Source organism: Vulpes lagopus, chromosome 4 (genome assembly GCF_018345385.1).
Source record: "Vulpes lagopus strain Blue_001 chromosome 4, ASM1834538v1, whole genome shotgun sequence".
Lineage (NCBI taxonomy): Eukaryota > Metazoa > Chordata > Mammalia > Carnivora > Canidae > Vulpes > Vulpes lagopus.
In genome coordinates this window covers 143,959,147-143,981,446 of record NC_054827.1, presented here as the reverse complement: position 1 = coordinate 143,981,446, position 22,300 = coordinate 143,959,147, and the positions used below count along the sequence as shown (strand labels likewise).

General features: G+C 36.7%; 1 protein-coding gene and 1 pseudogene across 3 annotated transcripts in view; both read left to right on the top strand.

Moving 5' to 3' along the window:
* The window catches only part of STIM2 (stromal interaction molecule 2), a 141,050-nt gene that overhangs the window by 64,685 nt on the left and 54,065 nt on the right, over nt 1-22,300 (top strand). For all 3 annotated transcript variants that reach the window (XM_041752709.1, XM_041752710.1, XM_041752711.1), the window contains exon 3: nt 18,326-18,440. In XM_041752709.1, the coding sequence (XP_041608643.1) occupies nt 18,326-18,440 (115 nt within the window). The remainder of the gene's footprint in view (nt 1-18,325; nt 18,441-22,300) is intronic.
* On the top strand, nt 7,577-9,512 carry LOC121489440 (annotated as a pseudogene).

Sequence of the window (22,300 nt, the reverse complement as noted above, 5' to 3'; positions counted from 1 at the left end):
TTGAGCATTTGAAAATGTTACTTGAAAACTTAATTTTTTCCTCTTTAGTGCTTCTGCTTCTGCTTTTGTTTTTGTTTTTGGTCATATAAGAAAGCATTTACTCTTCTAATTTATTCATGCACTTAATATTGAGTTTATATTTGAAGATCTGTTTTTGCTGGATACTCAAATACATAACAGAGTCCCACATAAATCTTCAAGCCCTTAAGTGGACATTCTGTTGGGTGCTTGTGAAAAGGCAGACAAACAAACAAAATAAGCAGGAAAGAGGGGGATGAGGACAGATCGATGATGGGTAGCTGTAATTTTGAATAGGATGCTCTCAGTAGGCCTCATAACATTTAAAGTGTGTATTGTATGCAGTACTTGGACAAGTAAGAGAGTAAATATTTGGCAGTTTTTCAGAGCTATTCTCAAATTGAAAATAGAGGACATGAGTGTATTAGATAAGGAACAGGATGTTAAGCTTTTGCTCTTCAGGTCATTGTCTTCTGGCCCACTATCAAAAAAGATTAGATGTCAGTGTATGCTCAATCTGTGACCTGTTTAGATTGAGTTTTTGATTACAGTCAAGTTCCTCTATTCTGCCAATATTGAAGATATTTTGGAAGGTGTAGGTACTTGATTAAGAAATACTTTAAATAAGAGAAATGAATGGTTTCATTGACCTGAACACAGTGTAGGAAGCAATGAGAATTTACATTGTTACTGTCTGCTTTGTGACTGAAAACTTTTACAGTTTCTAGTGTGTATGAACTTCATTTGTTTTTACTTTTCCTCTTTTTAAAGAAAAATTTAAAAATCATTTTTTTTCCTAATTTTTCTTCCTTTTAATCTATGCTTACCTTTTACTGATGTCATTTGGAATAAGTAGTTTTAATTTATGTTATCAGTTTGAAATATATATATACACACATATATATATAATTAATTAATTTTAAAACCAGCTTATATTAAAAACCTGGTTGTACCTGGTATTTCAGTTTTTCTTACATTTAGCTAATCTGCCTGAAAAGCACTTCTGTCATCATTTGTCTATACACTTCTTAGAAGACTTCATTAACAGCATAGATGGGTGTGTGTGAAACAAGGACAGTTGCTACAGTAGGCAAAAGTAGGGTTAGAAAAACCTACTCTTTAAAATAGTATCAATGAGTTTTGAATTATGTGGAGTACTATTTCCAAAGGAATAAATGCATGTTTTTTGTTTTTTTGTTTTTTTTTTTACTGAACATTTTAAGTTAAGATTTTAACTTACGTAGTATCGTTTGCCAAGTAACAGATTCCCTCCCTGCCCCAAACTTGGTGGCTTACAGCAGCGTACGTTTATCATCTCAGTTTCTTTGGGTCTGAAATCTAGGTGCAGCTCAACTGAGTCTTCTGGCTATGGATCTTTCATTGAAGCTGCTATTAAGATGTCACCTGGTATTGTAATTTCCTCAGGACCTGATATGTGGTGGATCCACTTCAGCGCCTCCTCATGTGGCTCTTGGCCCCACAGGTCTTCACTGGTTGTTGGTTGGAAGTAACAGTTAACCTGCCACATGGCTCTCTCCACAGGACAGCTTATAATATGGCAGTGGGCTTCCCTCAGAGTGGGAGGGTGCTCCCAGAGAGAGATTGCTAAAAATCAATCAAAGTATGTTCCCTGGACAAAGCAGCAACTTTTGGAAATGCAAATTCTCAGGACCCATCCCACACCTACTGAGTGAGAAATGTGGCAGTGGGGCCCAGAAATCTGTATCTTAACAAATCTTCTGGTGATTCTGATGCCCACATTATCCTTTAATAAGTCTTAGAGTTGTTTTTGCACTATACTTTTCTTTTTTAAAAATTATTTTATTTATTTATTCATGAGAGACATGCAGAGAGAGAGGCAGAGACACAGGCAGAGGGAGAAGCAGGCTTCCTGCAGGAAGCCTGATGTGGGACTTGATCCCAGGACCCCAGGATCACGACCTGAGCCAAAGGCAGGTGCTCAACCACTGAGCCACCCATGTGTCCCTGGACTATACTTTTATAGCAGTTTTTATAATTTCAGGCATATTTATATTTGGCTATTGTAATGATCTTATAAAATATTTTGTTTCCTGCCCCTGTACTTTGTGATTTCACTTTGCCCAAGTTCTACCTTAAAATTTTCTTAATATGCTCTACTGGAAGTTGTAAATGTGTGACACAGTAATTATGATAGTAATATATTAATTGTTACTGGAAAGCAGGGTGTGCATGTATTTTGGTGGGAGGAGGATTCTTGGCTTTCATTAAAAAGTAAAATGATTCTGTAACCTAGACTGGTTAAGAATCCTTGTCTAAATTATTGAGACAGATCTTGAGAAAGTGTCTTTATTATTTTATAGTTGTACTTAGGATATTTCTTGAGTTCTAAGTTTGTTTCCTTGCCTCAGCACTTGTTTAGTTGAATATCTAGGCTCTTTATGTCTTGTCTTGACAATTGTAGTGTCTCTTTACTGGGCTTCCTTCTCTGTGTCTTGCTTTTCCAGTTAATTTACTAACTGCTATTATTTTTCTGTTTATGATATTTGGTAAGAACGGATTCTCCCAGACTCACTCATTCCTTCCTTCCTTCCTTCCTTCCTTCCTTCCTTCCTTCCTTCCTTCCTTCCTTCCTTCCTATCTATATCTATCTATCTATCTATCTATCTATCTATCTATCTATCTATCTTATCTATCTATCTATCTATCTATCTATCTATATCTATCTATCTCTTTATTTATATTTTTTATTAAAAATGTTTTTAAATTGGCTCCATGCCCAACATGGAGCCAAATATGGGGCCTGAACTTGCAACCCTGAGATCAAGACCTGAGTTGAGATCAAGAGTTGGACACCTAACTGACTGGGCCACGCAGGCACCCCTCTCCTAGCCTGTTTCTATTCATGTATTTTCTTGTCCCTCAAAGCAACCACCATAGAAACCAAAAGACTTACTCCTACCCTACCATGTCTTGCCATCCAGATGTTCTTGCCTCTCCCCTCTGACTCTGATGTATTAAATGGATATACCCTCTTCTTGATGTGTCTTTAGTGGGATGTCATTTGAGAAACACCATGGGTATTATCTAGTTCAGTACATATGGATTAAGTGGGCTTTTGTACTGCAGTAAGTAGGTAGGTACTTAAAGTAAGTTTCTGTGGAAAGATGTGTTTCAAATGGCAAATACACACACTCTTAGATACTACCAGTTTATAAACTGAGAATGAATGATCTATAGCAAAAACTTTTGAAATCATCTTATGACCTTAAAACATTCAACCAATACCTTTGGCCTCTTTTCTGGGAAGTTACTACAACCCCTGCTTCCACTAGTAAATCTTTTAGCCCCTCTTCTCCAAATGATTTCCACTTTATTTAGTCAGAATATCAGAATATCTGAAACATTTTCACTAAAAAAAGTCCTTTCCCATTCCTGTTAACGTTAGTTTTTCATTTTCCTTAAAAGGAGTTTCGTATTAAATACTGTTACACGCTGGAAGGGGGAAGAGCAGCAGGGGTGTGAATCAGGATTTGTGTCTGTACTGCTTCAGTTCCAGCCTGACTGTACAGCCAGTCCTGCTCCTCTCCTCCCCCAGGCATTTTCGGATCACAGCATGGCATTGCATTTATGTAATATATTTTTTTTGAGAGTTTAGCACACTTCGCATATTGTCTCATTTCCTAAAAAATCTGAGTTTCAGTGTACAAAACCTATCCCTCTTTCACAAATGAATTAAATAAAATTGTACCTTTACTGTAATATTAATTCTATCTGCCTTATAATTGTTGTTGTTTTGGATAAGGTGACATAATTCATCATTCAAACTGGCATACTTTTGAAAGTAAAAGAGAGTATTTCTTTTTATTATTCCTCCTACCTGCCAGTCTTTTTACAGGGTTATTAGCCCTGGAGGACTGAAACTATAAGGCTATTAAACTCAGTTGATAAAGAGAACCTTTTTAAGATGAAGGAATATTTTTGCCTTGATCCTGAAAATGTTTCAAATAATTGATAGAAAATATTTGAGAGCCTTTCACTTTAATAATTACACCAGGATGACAGGCATAAATGAGGACTGTCCTAGGCAAATGGGGCCATATAATTAACTCACTCTATGTCTTACCACAGTCTACTTTCCACTGTAATGACCTTTGTCTATGTCTTGCTCACTTCACTAAGTGGCTATTAAATTGATCCAAGTATTGTGCCAAGGATTGTGCTATTAGTAAAGCTTTGATCTATTTCAATTCAGTTTATCATGCTAAGTCTTTATGTGTGGGGCACCTTGTTTTCTAGTAACATGACAGAGACTTTGACATAATTCTATTTTTCCTGGAGTTAAGTGATTTTTTTTTTGTCTTTTTGTTCTCTAGAAATAATAGTTTAACAATATTTTTAAATTTTATTTTTATTTTATTTTAAAATAAAACTCATTTACCCTTTCCTTGATTTCTAGAATTTATTAATTTTTAAAATTTATTTATTTATTTAGCACAAGTGGGAAAAGGGGCAGAGAGAGAAGAAAAGAGAAAATCTCAAGCAGACTCCATGCTGAGTGTGGAGCTTGATCCCACAGTCTTAAGGTCATGACCTGAACTGAAGTCAAGAGTTAGAGCTTCACTGAGTCACCCAGATGCCCCTGTTTTTTTTTGTTTTGTTTTGTTTTGTTTTGTTTTGTTTTCTCTTTTCATTTTTAGAAGAAGTTCCTGGCTTTTCCAGTTACTGATATCTGAAGAATTGTATCCAATAGTCTAAATTTTCCTACTTACCTATCCAGTGTTTGGCCTGTCAGAATTTCTCCCAGAAGTAAATGCTGCAGTCACTCACCACATGGTGTTCAGAAGACTATTTTGCTCCAGAAAGCTGTTCTTGTGCCCTTAAGGTGGTAAAGTGCTATGCTACATCAGGGAGATGTAAGGTACAATGTTCTTATCCTCAGGATAACCCCACCATATGTTGATTGTAACATCATGTTCATAAAGCATTTATGGTGTCTCACATTATCTTCAGCAATGTTGTTTTGGGATAGGCAAGACAGGTGGTATTCCTGTTTTATACATGAGACGGCAGCTTTGATTATGTTACTTAGGTCCCACAGTGCAGCGGACTGGGCTAGAGCCCATCAGTCTCAACTCCCGTTCACTCCTGAGCATGTTTAGGCACAATTCTAAGTTGTTTGTGAACTCATGTTCAGTTTTGAGCCCTGGACTCTAAAAGAATCTCTTTGGTTACATTCTTGAACTATGTTTCTGTGACTGACCTCAATTTTAGTTGTAATCCTTTGGGCATTGATGTCAGCTCTTTCATTAGTACTTCATACCTGCTTTTTTCCTGTATTTGTTCTGAATCATCTTGACTTCTGTTTGAGTGTTATCTTAAGCATGGCTGGAGAAACTACCTTACTTAACTCACCCTAAAGACTACTTTTCACCCCCATATTTCCTTTAGGCTTTCTCTCCTGGCTTTGCTGGGTCTGGCCTGGCTTGACTTTGCTCATGGCATTGACATAGTACCGGTACTAACAAGTGTTGATAACTTTCTTTTTATTACTCCTCCTACCTGCCGGTCTTTTTACAGGGTTATTAGCCCTGGAGGACTGAAACTATAAGGCTATTAAACTCAGTTGATAAAGAGAACCTTTTTAAGATGAAGGAATATTTTGCCTTGATCCTGAAAATGTTTCAAATAATTGATAGAAAATATTTGAGAGCCTTTCACTTTAATTGCTAATCCTTGCCAACTGACCTTTATTTTTATATCTCCTAAGTTCCTAAAATTTCTTTGAAGTCTTAATTAGGGAAGTATAGGAATTTTTATGGAATTTAAAAACTATTTTTAAAGTTAACTAGATGCTTTGTTTTGTTTTCATTTTTCTTTTATTTTCTTTTACTTGGTTCCTTCAAGGGCTTGGGAAATATGCCTAGGTTCCTAAGGGCGTTGTTGAGCATTCATTTAAAAACAAAACACACCTAAAAAACAAAAAAAACCACCTAATGTTTTAAAGTTCCTATTTATATATAGAGCACTGTACTGAATATGGAGCAGAATGAAAAAACAAGCATAGACTTCCATGAACTTACCATCTACTAGGGCATATGCAGCTCTGTGTGTCTAATACAAGGCATGTCATGGCATATAACACCGAATCATGGAACTGCTCTTGTGTCTCAGATGAGAAAGTGTATATTTTTTTGAGAAAAATCTGGAAAAGCATGGAGTAGAAGTCATTGAGATGGGCCTTTGGAAGTGGGCATGGTTTTCACAGGTGGAGATGATGGGTGGGTCACACCAAGAAGAAGGGTGGGGGAGGGAAAAAGCATTAAAGCAAGAATATAATGTACTCATTTACATAACAGCTAATAATTCATTCTGTTTGCAGTATGGTGGCATGGGAGATAACATTGAAAAGAAATTGCTCCATTTTTTTTTGTTCTCTTCCTGCTTCTGGCTACTTCTCCTCTGATATCTTCATTTTTTCTTTCTTTTCTTGGATCCTTTTCAATGTGTTCCATAGGATTATTTTTTTCTTTTCTTTTCTTTTCTTTTCTTTTCTTTTCTTTTCTTTTCTTTTCTTTTCTTTTCTTTTCTTTTCTTTCTTTCATTTTTATGATAGTCACACACAGAGAGAGAGAGAGAGAGAGGCAGAGACATAGGCAGAGGGAGAAGCAGGCTCCATGCACCGGGAGCCCGACGTGGGATTTGATCCCGGGTCTCCAGGATCGCGCCCTGGGCCAAAGGCAGGCACTAAACTGCTGCGCCACCCAGGGATCCCCCTTTCTTTTAAATTTTAAGAACAGTTTAGGTTTACAACAAAATTGAGAGGGAGACAAAGAGATTTCCCATATCCAGTCCTACCCACACACACTGGGTGCATTCTCTTTCTTCGTTAGCATCACCCACCAGACTGGTACATTTTTTACCAAGGACTAACCTATGCTGATATGTTGTAGTCACTCAAAGTCCAGAGTTGTCCTTAGGGTTTGGTCTTGGTGTTGCATATTCTCTGGTTTTGGACAAATATATAATGACATACACACACTATTAAAATATCATACTGGGTATCTTTACTACCCTAGACCTTCTCAGTCTTTATTGTTTCAGGCATTTCTTCTGTTCTTTCTCTGTTTCTTCTGGCACTCCCGTTACATGTATGTTATACTTTTTTGAAGTTGTTTCACAGTCCTTGGATCCTCTGTTCCGGTTTTTTTCAGTCTTTTTGCTTTTTGGTTTTCTGGGTTTCTATTGATATATCTATCTGCCGGGGCAGAGAGTTTTTCTCCAGCTGTGCCTAGTCTACTAATAGGCCCATCAAAGGAATTCTTTATTTGTGTTCCACTGCTCTGTAGTATCTCTTTCTGGTTCTTTCTTAGGATTTCCATCTCTGCTTATATTGCTTATCCATTCTTATATATGGTCTACTTTACTAGAATCCTCAGGGTATTAATCTTGATTGTTTTAAATACCTCATCTGATCAGTCCTACTATGTCTGGTTTTGATGCTTGTTCTGTCTCTTCGAATGGTGTCTTTTGCCTTTTGGTATGCCTTGTCATTTTTTCTCTAGAGCTAGAGCTAAACATGGTGTATGAGGTAAAAGAAACAGCTGTAAATAGGCCTGTAGTAAGATGGGGGGGGGGGGGTTGTTCTGTAGTCTCATGATTACGTCCCAGTCTTTTAGTGAACCTATGGTTCTGGACTGCGACCTTCACAAGTATTTCTCAGTTTTGGTCTTTTTCTTTTCCCTTAGGTGAGACAGGATGGCTAGAGTGAGTTGGAGTTGGGCATTACTCTTCTCCCTCTGGAGGGCTAGAGACTGGTAGGATTGAGTTTTGAGCCTGGTCCGTTAGGCTCTGGTAATACCCCTGAAGGTTGGGCTCTGGTTAACTAGTTCCCCCTGAGGGTGGGCCTGGTTAAGAGGAACAGAGTGTTCTGGAGAAAAATCTTACAATAGGATTATATCCCAATGAACCTATTCTAAGTTGAAAATATCATTAGTTGGGCAGCCTGGGTGGCTCAGCGGTTTAACACCTTCTTCACCCCAGAGCTGATCCTGGAGACCCGGGATCGAGTCCCACATCAGGCTCCCTGCAGGGAGCCTGCTTCTCCCTCTGCCTGTGTCTCTGCCTCTCTCTCTGTCTCTCTCTCTCTCTCTCTCATGAAGAAATAAAATCTTTAAAACAAAATCATTAGTTGAACATGCCTTTAATAGACTTAACTTACTTCAGCTTTGTTCAGAACACTGACATTAGCATGGAGTTGATCACACCTTGAGAAGTACTACTATAGTCTACAACATATAGTCTAGACTTTTTTTTTTAAAGATTTTATTTATTTATTCATGAAAGACAGAGAGAGAGAGAGAGAGAGAGAGAGAGAAGGAGAGAAAGAGAGAGGCAGAGACACAGGTAGAGGGAGAAGCAGGCTCCCTGCAGGAAGCCTGATGTGGGACTTGATCCCAGGACCCTGGGATCAAGCCCTGAGCCAAAGGCAGACGCTCAACCGCTGAGCCACCCAGGTGTCTAGCCTAGACTTCTTAATTTGGCATTTAAGTCCTTTTATAGTCTGGGCATAATCTATCCTTCTAGCCATTATCATTTACTCTGCAGCTGCTTAATGCACTCTTTACTCTTCCCAAAGTGAACTGCTGACAGATTGCTCTTTGTACATATATGTATTCTCATGCCTGGAGAGGCCTTTCACTCATGATTTCTCTCATTCTCTTCCTTTCCCATTTTGCATGTTCTATCTTATAAGATTAATTTTAATATTTAGGTGAAATGGAACTTCATCCATATAAAGCTTCCCTGTTTATTTTTGTGTTTTCTTCCATCATTCTTCTAAGCCAGAGAAATCCCTTGCTTTGTACTATGGTCTTCGTTGCTTTCTAGTTTAGCTTGATCCTATTTCCATTTCATTTCCTCTGTCAGCCAGCTCTGTGATTTACCTGTCTCACCTTAGTTATATGGCATATGTGTGTGGTGATAGAGGGAACTTGAACTCCTTCAGTAGGCTATCACTAGGAGGCCCAGCAAGCCAGCATTCCTGGAATACCAGTATAGGATTGTCCTATTCAGAGAAGTGGGTTACAGGGATTCTAGCCGCTAGTGGGGGGCAGAAGGAGTGACAGTGGCCAGGCATTTCAGCTTTGTGAAGGCATTTGGCACACTAGGGGCTGCACGCACCTGCTCATGCCTGCCCCACCACCACCACTGTGGTGCCCAAGAGGAAGGTCAGCTCCGCTGAGGGGGCAGTAAAGGAGGAGCCAAGAGGAGGGTCAGCAAGGTTGTCATCTAAACCTGCTTCTGCAAAAGTGGAAGCCAATCCAAAAATGGCAGCAGGAAAGGATAAATCTTCAGATAAAAAAGTGCGAATAAAAGGGAAAATGGGCACAAAGAGGATAAAGGCTGAAGAGGCTCATGAAGAAACAAGACTTACCTACAGAAAACAGAGAAACTAAAAATGAGGAGAGTCTGCCTCTGATGCAGCAGGAGTGAAAGAAGCCAAGTTTGCTTAATATCGTATGCCATGTCTTATCAGTAGTCTCTCTCTCCCTTATACAATCCAGAGGAATATTTTTATCAGCTGTTTTGTAAATACATTTTTTTCGTAGCTCTAGAAATATTTTTAAGGAGAGACTCCCACCTTATCCCATTTTTTTATGAGTAAGTGCTTTTTTAAGAAGTAAAATCATTTCTTAGTTGTTCATTTTTTGGTACAGGAAGAAAATACTGGGATATTGGGTATGGGAGGCTTTGATTGTCTTGGGTGTCAGCCTGGCATACTGTAGTTAGGGGTAGTCTTTATATCCTAGAACACAAAGCATACTAAGTGGCAGTTTGAAGTCAGCTGTGAGTGTAATATATCTTGAACATTTTAAATTACTTCTGTTCCTGTGTTGCTTTTGGTAAAATTGTTTCCTCAAGAAAGCTGCTCCTTGATCTTGGCTCTCCCTGTCTGAATTTTGTATACTCTGTAACATCTTTGGTTGTAGTAGTACAGTTTTCCTAGTAACTTTGTTAACTTTGTTAATGTGCTGTGATAGATCAAAATTCCAGTAGGTAGTGTGTATGATACTAAATTGTGAATTTGTGGGACTTAACTGTGTAACATCATACAATATTTGAAGATATTTGTGCTTGATATCCTGTTAAGGAAAATTTACAGATTTTAAGCTGGAAAGTCACTGGGATAACTGCTTAGAAAAGAATTGCAAGGCGTGATTTTTTTTTTTTAGGATTTTGGTACATACATGAAGAAGTGTGTAGAAATGGAAATGCCTTTGTACTAACAAAAAATAAGCAACTAATAAAATCTCAATTGTGACAAAACTAAACCACCAAAAAACACAAAGAAATTGGTTATAGTAATTTTTTTTAAAGATTCATTCATTCATTCATTCATTTATTCATTCATTCATGATAGACATAGAGAGGGAGAGAGAGGCAGAGACACAGGCAAAGGGAGAAGCAGGCTCCATGCTGGGAGCCCAACGTGGGACTTGATTCCGGGACTCCAGGATCACACCGTGGGCCAAAGGAAGGCACTGAACCGCTGAGCCACCCAGGGATCCCTGGTTATAGTTATAACCTTGAGTCTCAGTAATGGAAGTATTTTAAATCTTCTACCCTGAAAAACCAAAAAAATGATAAAAAGACATTTGCAAAGTATAATATGTGGCAAATTAATGTAATCTCTTAGAGGTTGGCTTAGTGATCATAAGAGATGAGCAGTATTAGAATAAATAATATCTTTTTAATGAATAAAATTGTGCCCATAAAAGGTCATGAGTTTCTTGAAATTCTTGATGGTTTAAATATTTGAGGTATATTTTACATTCAATTCAGTGCAGAAGTTTTAGCTATACAGTTTCATGAATTTTGACAAAGGTACATACCCATATATCTTCCACCTGCCTCAATTGTGATATAGAAGATTTTGGTCTTCAGATTTTGAAACTGTTACTTTCTTTTGTAGAAGACAGTGAAGAGAAATCTTGGTGTTGTATAAAATCTATTAAGTATAATTGGTCAGTAATTTTCCTTTACTTTCCCATTGCTAGTTAATTTCCCATACTTTGTGTTATGCTTAACATCTTTTCCAATGATGTGATAACTAACCAGAGATCTTAGGATTGGGGTGGGGAAGTTTTTCCTCTCTCCTTGTCAGAGGTCGTTTAGGGCCCCTGGGGATGTGCATCTACCTTCAGTTTTGGCTATAAACTATATATTCTCTCCTGTTACTGTTGATTTGTGCTCCGTTATTTGTTGGTTTGTGCTCCTTGCAAAAGTGAATTCTTCTACTTGAGCCCTCCACCTCATCTCTCATCTCCCCTTGGCAACTCTAGGACAATACTTCAGCAATTTTCCATTTTCTACTAGATCTTTCCCATGTGATGCAAACCTGCCATTGTTTTCCCACATCATAAACACAATAGTATAAAAACTTCTCCTGACTGTTTCTCCCTTTGGTTATGGTGCCATTCCTTTGTCCTTTTCCAACAAGTTCCCTCCAAAGGATTTGTATACTGTTTTTCTCATCTTGTTCTTTTTTGAACTCCCTTAAGCTTTTGCCTCTGTTATTCCTCCAAAATTGTTCTTACCCTGCTCAGATTTCCATCTGGTATTATTTTCCTTCTGCTTACAGGGTTTTTAAAAACATTTCTGGCAGTACAGGACTTGCGGTGATAAACTCTTACTGTTTGTATGTCCAAAAAAGTTTTTATTTTGCCTTCATTTTTGGAGGATGTTTTTGCTAGGTAAGAATTGTAGGTTAATGGTTTTTTTCTTTCATGTTTTAATATGCTTCCCTCATGAGTGGTCTCTGGATTGTATTGTTGTCTGACAAAAATTCTGCTGTCCCTTATATCTGTTCCTCTGTATCTTTTGTGTCTTTTATCTCCCCTCCCTCACCCAGTTGCTTTTAGATGACTCTCTTTATCCCTGGTCTTAAGCCATTTGATTCTGATGTATATTGGTGCAGTGTTCTTTGTGTTTCTTATCTTGAGGTATATTGATCTTCTGGGATCTGTGGGTTTATAATCTTAATAAAATTTGGAAAAATTTTGGTCATCATTCTTCAAGTATATTTTTTTTGTCAGTCCCTCTTGGGCTCCTTATGTACACCAATTACACTTATGTTAGGCTACTTGATATTGTCCCACAGTTCACTCTCTGATTTGAATAGTTTCTCATGCTTATTGTATTTAAGTTTGCTGATATTTCCATCTGTCATGTTTATTATTAATCTCATTTAGTGTATTTTTCATCTCAGTTATTGCAGTTTTAATGTTTAGAATTTTGATTTGGGTCTTTAAAAAAAAAAAAACACTTCAGTCCTTCATGTCTCCATTAACATGCTCCGTATTTATTCTGACTTCTTAAATAGGTAGAATATAGCTATGATAACTTTTAATGCCTTTGTTCATTAATTCTCTCACCTTTTCAATTTTTGAATTGGTTTTGATTGACTTTTCTCTTAGTTGTTGGTTGTTTTTTCTGTATCTTCACATACCTGGCAATTTTTCATTGGGTGTCAGACATTGTGGGTTTTACCTTGTTGCGTACTGAGTATTTTGTATACATTGTATTCTTAAGCTTTATTCTAGGGAATGGTTGTGTTATGTGGAAACCGTTTAATTCCATTGGCTTGTATTTATAAGCTTTTTTGGGGGCAGAATCAATGTATAGTCTGGTGTTAGTATTCCTCAGTATTTCCTAGGGCAAAACCCTTCTTAGTATTTTACTTGAGGATCTACAAATTAGGAGGTTTTCCATTCTGTCTTGTTGGAGCAAGCACTATTCCCTGTTCTGTGTAATCTTCAGGGATTTTTTTTCCTCTCAGTTTTTTGTTTTTTTTCCTTGGCTCCTGTGGCTTCCTTCCATGCAAGGGCTGATCGGTAGTCACTAAAGACTACCGAACAGAGCAGGACCCTAAGGAGGTCATTATTACATTTATTGTGGGTAAATAGGGATTGACTAATGGGTTTTTGATGTTGGAAGCTTAGGGAATGGGTTAAGGTCTGATATAGAACTGTAGGAACTGGGCAAAAGTGTAAAGTTATGCTGTGTTAAGATGAAGAAACTGTTCAAATCAGTTTGGAGTTTTCTTTAGTGTAGAATTTTAATGTTTGAAAAAGAAAATACTTGAATTTAGGATTTGAAGAACTTTTTCTCAGATGTTAAATTATTTACCTTTTTCATTCTTAATTCCATGAAAACATATTCAGTTTGCCTGTGTTCTTTTATGTTTTTGTGTGTCATCATCTATCGTAGATGATAAGATCAGAGTTATTAAGACAAATATCTTAGTAGTAGCCCATATCTCTGCATTGTTACAGCATTTTATGTGATGGGTGTCAAGCAAGATTTGATATTATTGCAGTTAGATAAGTGATTATCAGTGGTGTTTTGTCGTGCCTCAAAGTTATCTTCCACCACTTCAAGAAATGATACAGTGTTCATGTAAAGGCAAAGATTTAATTCCTTATTTTAAAAAAAGAAACAATTTACGCAAAATAGCTGATGTTATTGTTTACTACATACCAAGCACTTTTCTTTACACTTCATGTGAAATAAGTCACTTAAACTTCACAACCCTTTGATATATGATTATTACCATTTGCTGTTCAGAAAACTGAAGCAGAGAGGAAAGTAGTTTATTAAGGTCATACAGCAAATAGAACATTTGAAATATTCATGGTCTGAAGGTTGAGTCTGTGCTTTCCACCACTATGCTCAGTTTTGGGATGAAGAAACATGGGCAATTCATGCTTTATTATTAGCATGGTGTCATTTCTGAGAATTTGGGGAATCAGTGCATTTTTCAAGACATCCAGGTTAGGATAGTGGTGTGAATAGTGGTGAAGGACTTAAATTTTGAAATTCTTTAAAATTTACTTTGGTATTTTGTTCCTAAATCACTATATCAAATCGAAGAAATTGTCAACCCTCCCATAGCCTTAGCTTTTTCATCTGTACAAGTGTGGATAATAGTACTCCTTTCTGGTTATGCATTCTTTCCCCTGAGACATTATACTAAGCTATTTTAGTATTATTTTCAAGACAGGAAGACCCTGCGGTTTTTTTCCAGGAACCCATTTGCTTTAGCTGACTCACATATCAGACCTTGGACACTGTGTTGTTTTGATGACAGGTGTCCTTTGGGAAAATCTCTGCTTACATTGTCAGTGAAAAGGTTATGGTTTTCTTCTTCATCTCTGTGTTATGTATTTTGTTTCACAATGTCTGAAATGGTAGTTTTAAAAGTATTGGAAAATTGTAGCTCTGTAAATATCTGATATTTTCCAAAATGTATATTAACTTACCAGTCTAGTCAGGGTGAAACTAATTTACTCAGGCTTTAAAGTTCAACTGCAATAACAACTGAAATTATTTTTATTGTCTAGCATTTCTGTGTGCTAAGTATTAATTTTTAGTTTAATCTTCTTCATAACCATATGTGGTGGGTAATTTTATTTTCCTGCCTGTACAAAGGAGAAATGTGAGGCTAAAAAGAATACAAGTAGGGGAGTCAGATTTTGAGTATAGTCTCTCACACTCCACCATCTGAGTGCTTAGTGATGATAAATCACTTCTCCTTGGGTATTGAGATCTTAAAATTGTATATTTAAAAATAAAAGGGGAAACACCTATGTATCATTGTTATGTCATGGAAATCAGGACAAGAATTGTGTAGCTCAGGCCTCCGGAGGAACTGAAACTGGAAGTCACCAAGAATCTAGGCACTTCCTGGTACCATTTCTTTCTCTCTCTGTTCTCTTTCATTATTTTCTGTCTCTGTGTTTTGGCTTCCTCTGTACGTGGTCTTGACTGTTCATAAAATGGTACCTTCAGTACCAGCTTCCTTATCACCTTGAACCATCACCAAGTGACCCAGCCTTTCTTTTATGGTCTGAATTGCATTTTCTTGTGAAATAGAATCCTCTCATCCTGGTCATGATCTGGATTGTTTTCTTCTGGGTCAAGTGTCCGTCCTTTAGTCACATAGCTGTGGCAATGGTGATAACATGAGCAGGGATGATTGAACACATTCAGAGATGTACACTAATGTTGATAGGGAGAGAGCCCTAAAATGTGCCTGTATCAGTTTCTGTTAAACACTGTCATAAAAATAACACAAGTACAAAATACAAATATAAATGCAGATATAAAAAATGAAAGAAGAAATATATAGCATCACAAATATAAAATATAAATACAGAATACAAAATAATATATATGTTAAAGATACAAGGAATTGAAATCAGCTTGTCATCTAAAAGCTAACTTCCTGAAACTAGGTATATATATTTAAAAGAACCATCTGTGCGATTGTTTTTGAGAAGAATAGTCAGTAGTCATTTATTTGAGTACTTTTGTATTTGTATTGTCATTCAGCCTTTCCTATAGTAGGTATAACTAGGTACATATTTGGACATGTTTACCAAGGAACTCTACGTTATTTGTAGTACATTACTTGAGGATTTACCTCCTAGAATTTCACATTCTGTTTTCCAATTCACTGATTTCAACAAGAAGGATTTGTCATTTTCTCATGCATTTTCAATTACTGGTGACTTTTTAAAATTTCTATAGATAGCCTGCCTCATTTCTATAATTTGGAGTTTCCTGTGAAGTTTTAGAAAAGTCTGAACAGTCAGAATAGTCAGTAGGAAACACTGGAAAGAGGGTTAAATGGAAGCTGATGAGTTTTAGTGTATCTGGTTCAGTTAAAATTTTTCCAACCTAGTTTCTTTCTTTTCTTTTAAGATTTTATTTATTTGGCAGAAAGAGAGCGCAAGCAGAGGGAGCAACAGGCACAGAGATAGGGAGAAGCAGACTCTCCACTGAGCAGGGAACCTGATGTGGGGCTGGATCCCAGGACCTGGGATCATACCCTGAGCCAAAGGCAGAGGCTTAATCAGCTGAGCCACCCAGGCGTTCCTTCTAACTTAGTTTCAACATAGAGTAATTCCCATGCTTTCTAGTCACATTTGTGATCAAAATGTTGAAGATGTATGAGATACAGAATATGCTTCAATGTGGTTTGTTATGAATTGTGTTATCTTGGGATCATGTTTTAAAACAGAAGCATATATTATTTTTAAAGGTAATTTCAGGGAAAATACAATTCTGTGCTTTTGTTTTGACCCAACCTTCTTGGGACCCAGGTAATTCTTTTATATTAAATGAGTTATAGGTAATCTTCCTGAGCTTTTTTCTTAATTGCCCTTTTTTTGATATCTTAATTCTTTTATTTTGTTAAGCATATATTTGGGCAGATATCTACACGCTCATCCTAGACTTTCTAAAATAGCTCAGTAGCTAGAATGCCTCATCTAGGCTATATATGGAAATTAACTTTATTTTCTGAAATACATTGATCCTAAAGTCACAAAACTCTACTTTTAGGTTCTTTGTGTTCATGTAATGAAGAGAATTTCCTAGGACTTTTTTTTCTTTTCTCATGTATCACAAATATGAAACAGTTGCCATTTGTTCCAACTGACTGGACCATTTCCAAGGCAGGCTTCCTCCCTGCTTTTTTCGTCATCCTGCTTTTCATTCTAGAATTTCTCTCTAGCTCTTGAATCTTTTCCAAGCTAAGGGGCAGTTTCTGAACATCTCAGTGACAGTGATTTTTCCAGGTACATCTACTGGATTCTGAAGGTATCAGAAAGAACAAAGAGGAATGGACAGAAATAGGAAATCAGAAAAGTATGAAATAGAGAGGAGTTGGAGCAATGAAGCAGGCCACTTTAAAAATAACTATTAAGAAGGGTATTTAGAAAAAAAGAGTGAGGCACTATTTAGAATAGCAAAATAAAAAAAAATAGAATAGCAAAATATATGAACACTAGAATAGACCTTGTTAATTGCTTTTCAAAGTGTCTATGGTGAAGGATCAGAGTTTTCATTTCCAGTTCATTATAGATGGGGCCTACATATAGTAAGTACATTTATCACATGCTTGGGTCAGATTCTTTAAAAATCTCGAATTGCTATAAAGGTTTCTAAATGGCTTCTCTCCATTTCTATCCATATTGTAGACTGGTGTCAGTTTGCTGACCAACACCAGTCTCGTGACCATGTATTGAGAAGTGTGTTAATCCTAAAACATCGTTTTTTCATTTTGTGGCTAAGGTTATTAAATCTCAGAAAAGTGAAGTGATTTCTCAATATTATACAGCTATTTAAAAATTTTTTTAGCAGAAAATGACAGCAAAATTTAGCCTTTGAAAATGATGTTCATTGTCAGTATATTAAAGTCAGAAAAACATGCCTCTGGTGTTCGGAACTGTAGGGTATTAATATTCACTTTCTGAATTATGGATTTCTGAAATACTCTTGTGTGATCTTATATTTTTGAAATCAGAAAAAATCAATAAAGATATTAAGTAAACTAATAGCAAAACAAAAATCAGAGATGAGATAGAAAAAGCATAATAATTTAAAAACCTATTTGTTTTATAGAATTAGAGTAATGAGTTTATATGGGGAAAGTGTCGAGATCAGCCTGAAAAGACTGTTGGGGATAGGATTGGAAAATGGTATATAAACCATAAAAGGAGTTTACTTCTCCTTCTTCCAAATAAAAAGCAAGCTACTTTTTATTTGTGAGACAGTGGGGAGCATCTGAAGGATTTTATATAATGAATACAGAGCAGGTTGGTTTTTAGGAAAGAAAATTTTAGTCCATTTTCTCTATTTTAAAGTAATAATAGTAGAGGATCTACTTGAGTTTCACAAAATACTTTAGTTCTGAACACTGTAGTCAAAAGCCTCTCAACTGTAATAGCTTCTCAGGTAGAAGAACACAAATAATGAGGCAGTGATTGAGGTTAGTATTTATTGTATTTTTGAGACACCTCTGTCCCTAAGTGCAAGTATTATATATGTTATATATAATATGCTGTTAATCATAATATACTTAGCTCTGCTTTTGTTATTTTTTCAACCTTGGACAAATTATTTTACTTCTTTGGGTCTTTGTTTTCTCATCTATAAAATGGAGATAGATAATATAGACTTGTCATGAAGTTAAGAATGTATGTGTGTGTGTAGATATAGATATTGTAATGTAGGATAGAACCTGGTAAATAATGAGCATTAAATAGATACTTTTATTGTTGTTATGGTTAGTAGAAGACATTTTATTAAATAAATTTTATAAACATGTAAGGATAATGTGAGTATAAAATCCCAAAAATGTACCAATAATTATCTGAAAATTACCATCCATTGGATTTCAAAATTTTGTTTCTGAGTTTACAGAGATTGTAAAATGGTGAATTTAAGTTTAGTTAACTTAGTGTTTTCTCTTTCATAGTTTATCAGAGAAGATATGAAATATAAAGATGCTACTAATAAACACAGCCATCTGCACAGAGAAGATAAGCATATAACTGTTGAGGATTTATGGAAACGATGGAAAACATCAGAAGGTAAGACTGTGAACCGAATCCTTCCCCTGCTCAAATCCTTCCCCTGCTCGTCTGCCCTGCTTAGCCACTGTTAACTCACTAATTGCATATGATTTTGTGAAAAAATCAGAATAACATTTTTGTTGAGGATATTTATATTTTAGTAAATAATTTTTTCACTTTTGATTTTGAAAAATGATTTTTATCTTTCTTAACAATTCGTTAAGGGTCAGCCTGTTTTCAGATAATTTGATACCTTATACTGTAAGAAGTAAGATCATGCATGTCTGATAGCTTGAGGTTGTGGAGCTTTGCTTCAGCTGTTAAGTAACATTATTATAAAGGATTTATCAAATAAACATGGATCCCGAAGTTTTGTCAGTTATTGCAAATAGTCCTAAAATCTTCAGAAGGCAAAGAACTTTTAAGCTTTTCCTGAAATAAATTTATGAAGTCTTTTATTAGTTGCATGATAAAGCTCTATAATTTATATTTTACCACTTTTCTGCCCTCAGATCCTCAAGCTGTCTCACAGTAATTGCTTAAGGCAGGAAAAGTGTGTGACCTAAAATCTCAACTTGATCCCTAATACTAGAAAGCTCCAAAAAAAAAAAAAAAAAAAAGGAAGTCTATTAAGCTGCTTCTTATTTTATTTTCGAGTAACAAAGTCAACCAAATGTCGTTTTCGTATTGTTTTTATGTTTCTATTCTTTTACCAAACATTTATGTTGTATATATTTTCCTCTGCAACTTTGAATAATGAAAGGAAAGGAGAGGAAGATGGGACAGACTACCGCATAGGAGGATAAAGACATCATAAAGTTTACTAGACTGGCTATGGTAAAATTTGGAAATGGGAAAATACAGAAAACTATCCCATCAATGCTCAGTATTTTTATTAATGTACAAGAAAGTTTATAGCTTGCTTACATTTTTCTTCTTACTTTTTGACAGAGGCATCTGTTAAAATACACTGGAAAGAAGAAAAAAGGAAAAAAATACTGACTTAAATGAAAGATACACTTAAAAATCTGTCTCTCCATTTCCCTGCCCTATACCATTTTTAAGTAATAGAAATTTGGGTAGTACTAGGAATGAAAGAACATAAATTTCATTTGGGAGAAAGTGCTAGAATGGTGGAAAACTGAGAAAAACTTAATCCCCTTACAGGTATGCCTTGGAGATACTGCACATACCACCACAATAAATCAAATATCGCAGTGAAGCAGGTCAAAGAAGTTTTCTGGTTTCCCAGTGCATCTAAAAGTTCTGTTTATGTTATACTGTATTCTATGAAGTGTGTGATAGCATAATGTCTAAAAAAATGATGTGTCTACCTTAATTATAAAATACCTCATTGCTAAAAAATGCTAATCATCATCTGAGCTTTCAGCAAGTTGTAATTTTTCTGCGGGTGGAGGTCTTGCCTCTGTGTTGTGGCTGCTGGCTGATCAGGGTGCTGCTTGCTGAAGGTTGCGGTGGCTGTGGCAAGTTCTTAAAATAGGACAGTGAGGTTTGCCACATTGATTGACTCTTCCTTTTGTGAGCAATTTCTCTGTAGCCTGCAGTGCTTTTAGATAGCATTTTACACATTGGAGAACTTTTGTCATAATTGCAAACCCTGCCCCTGCTTTATCAACCAGGTGTATGTAATATTCTAAATCCTTTGTTGTCATTTCAATAGTCCTCACCGTGTTTTTACCAAGAGTAGATTCCATCTCGGGAAACCACTTTTTCTGGTCATGTGTAAGAGGTAATTCCTCATCCTTTCAAGTTTTATCATGAAGCAGCAGCAATCCAGTCCCTTCTTCAGGCCCCACGTCTCATCCTCATTCTCTTGGCTGTTTCCACCACATCTGCAGCTACTTCTCCACTGAAGTCTTGAACCCCTCAATGTCATCCATGAGGGTCAGAATCACCTTCTTCCAAACTCCTGTTAATGTAGAACCTTCTTCCCATGAATCACAAATGTTCTTAATGGCATTTAGAGTGGTGAATCCTTTAGGGGCCTAATAACCCTTTATTAAAAGGGTTTTAATTTACTTCCCCAGATCCATCAGAGGCATCACTATCTCTGGCAGCTCTAGCCTTATAAAATGTATTTCTTAAACAATAAAACTTGAATGCAGAAATTATTCCTTGATTCATGGGCTGTTGAATGGATGTTGTGTTAGTTAGCAGGCATGAAAACAACATTAATCTCATGGTTCAATCTCCGTCAGAGCTCTTGGGTGACCAGGTGCATCGTGAGTGAGTGGTAATATTTTGAAAGGAATCTTTTTTTTTTTTTGAGCAGCAGAACAGTGGGCTTAAAATATTCAGTGAACTATGTTGTAAACAGATGTGTTGTCATCAAGGGTTTGTTGTTCCATTTATAGATCCCAGGCAGAGTACATTTAGCATAATTCTTCAGGGCCCGGGGATTTTCATAATGGTAAATGAGCATTGCCTTTAGTTTAAATTCACCAGTTTCATTAGCCCCTAACAAAAGAATCAGCCTGTTCTTTGAAGCTTTGAAGCCAGGCATTGATTTCTCTTCTCTAGCTGCAAAAGTCCCAGATGGCATCTTCCAATATAAGGCTGTTTCGTCTGCACTGAATATCTGTTGTTTAGTGGAGCCACTTTTATTACTTATTTTCTGGATAACTTGCTGCGGCTTCTGTATTAGCACTTGCTGCTCTACCTTGTGCTTTTATGTTACGGAGATGATTTCTTTTCTTAAACCGCATGACCTAACCTCTGTTAGCTTCAGGTTTTCCTTCTGGGGCTTCCTTACCTCTTAGTCTTCACAGCATTGAAGAGAGTTAAGGTCTTGTTCCAAGTTAGGCTTTGGCTTAAGGGAACATCGTGGTTGGTTTGATTTTCTATCCGGACCACTAAAACTTACCCCGTATCAGTAATAAGACTGTTTCTTTTTCTTATCATTTGTGTGTTCACTGGAGTAGCATTTTTAGCATTTTTAATTTTTTTCAAGAGCTTTGCTTTCCATTGACCACTTGGCCGCCTGGCGCAAGAGGCCTAGCTTTCAGCCTGTCTCGGCTTTTGACATGCCTTCCTCTCTAGGCTTGATCATTTTTAGCTTTCGATTTCAAGTGAGAGCCTTATCATTCTTCCTTTCACTTAAACACTCAGAGGCTATATTGTAGGGTCATTAATTGACCTAATATCAGTATTGTTGCATCTTGGGAATAGGCCCCAGGAGAGGGAGAGTGGGGGGAGTAGCCAGTTGATGGAGCAGTCAGAACACACACAACAATTATTAATTAAGTTTGTCATTGTAAAAAGATTAGCAATTGCCAGGGGTTAGGGTGGATGGAGGGGTGAAAAGGCAGAGCACAGAGGATTTTTAGGGCAGTGAAACTATTCTGTATGAAACTCTTTTTATTTTTTTTTTATTTTTTTTAAATTTTTATTTATTTATGATAGTCACAGAGAGAGAGAGAGAGGCAGAGACACAGGCGGAGGGAGAAGCAGGCTCCATGCACCGGGAGCCTGATGTGGGATTCGATCCCGGGTCTCCAGGATCGCGCCCTGGGCCAAAGGCAGGCGCCAAACCGCTGCGCCACCCAGGGATCCCCTGTATGAAACTCTTATGGTAGATCCATGTCATTACGTGTTTGTCCAAACCATAGAACGTATAGCACGGAGTGAACCCCGGCATAAACTGTGCATATTGGATGGTGATGTGCGAGCATAGGTTCATCAGCTGTAAGAAATGTACCACTCTGGTGCGGGATGTTGATAATTAAGGAGGTCATCTAGGTGTGGGGTAGGGGGCATATGGGAAATCTCCCTACTTTCCATTCGGTTTTGCTGTGAACTAAAACTGCTCTCAAAAACAAAATTGAGTAGAAAATATTTTAAAATCACAGAGTAAAAAT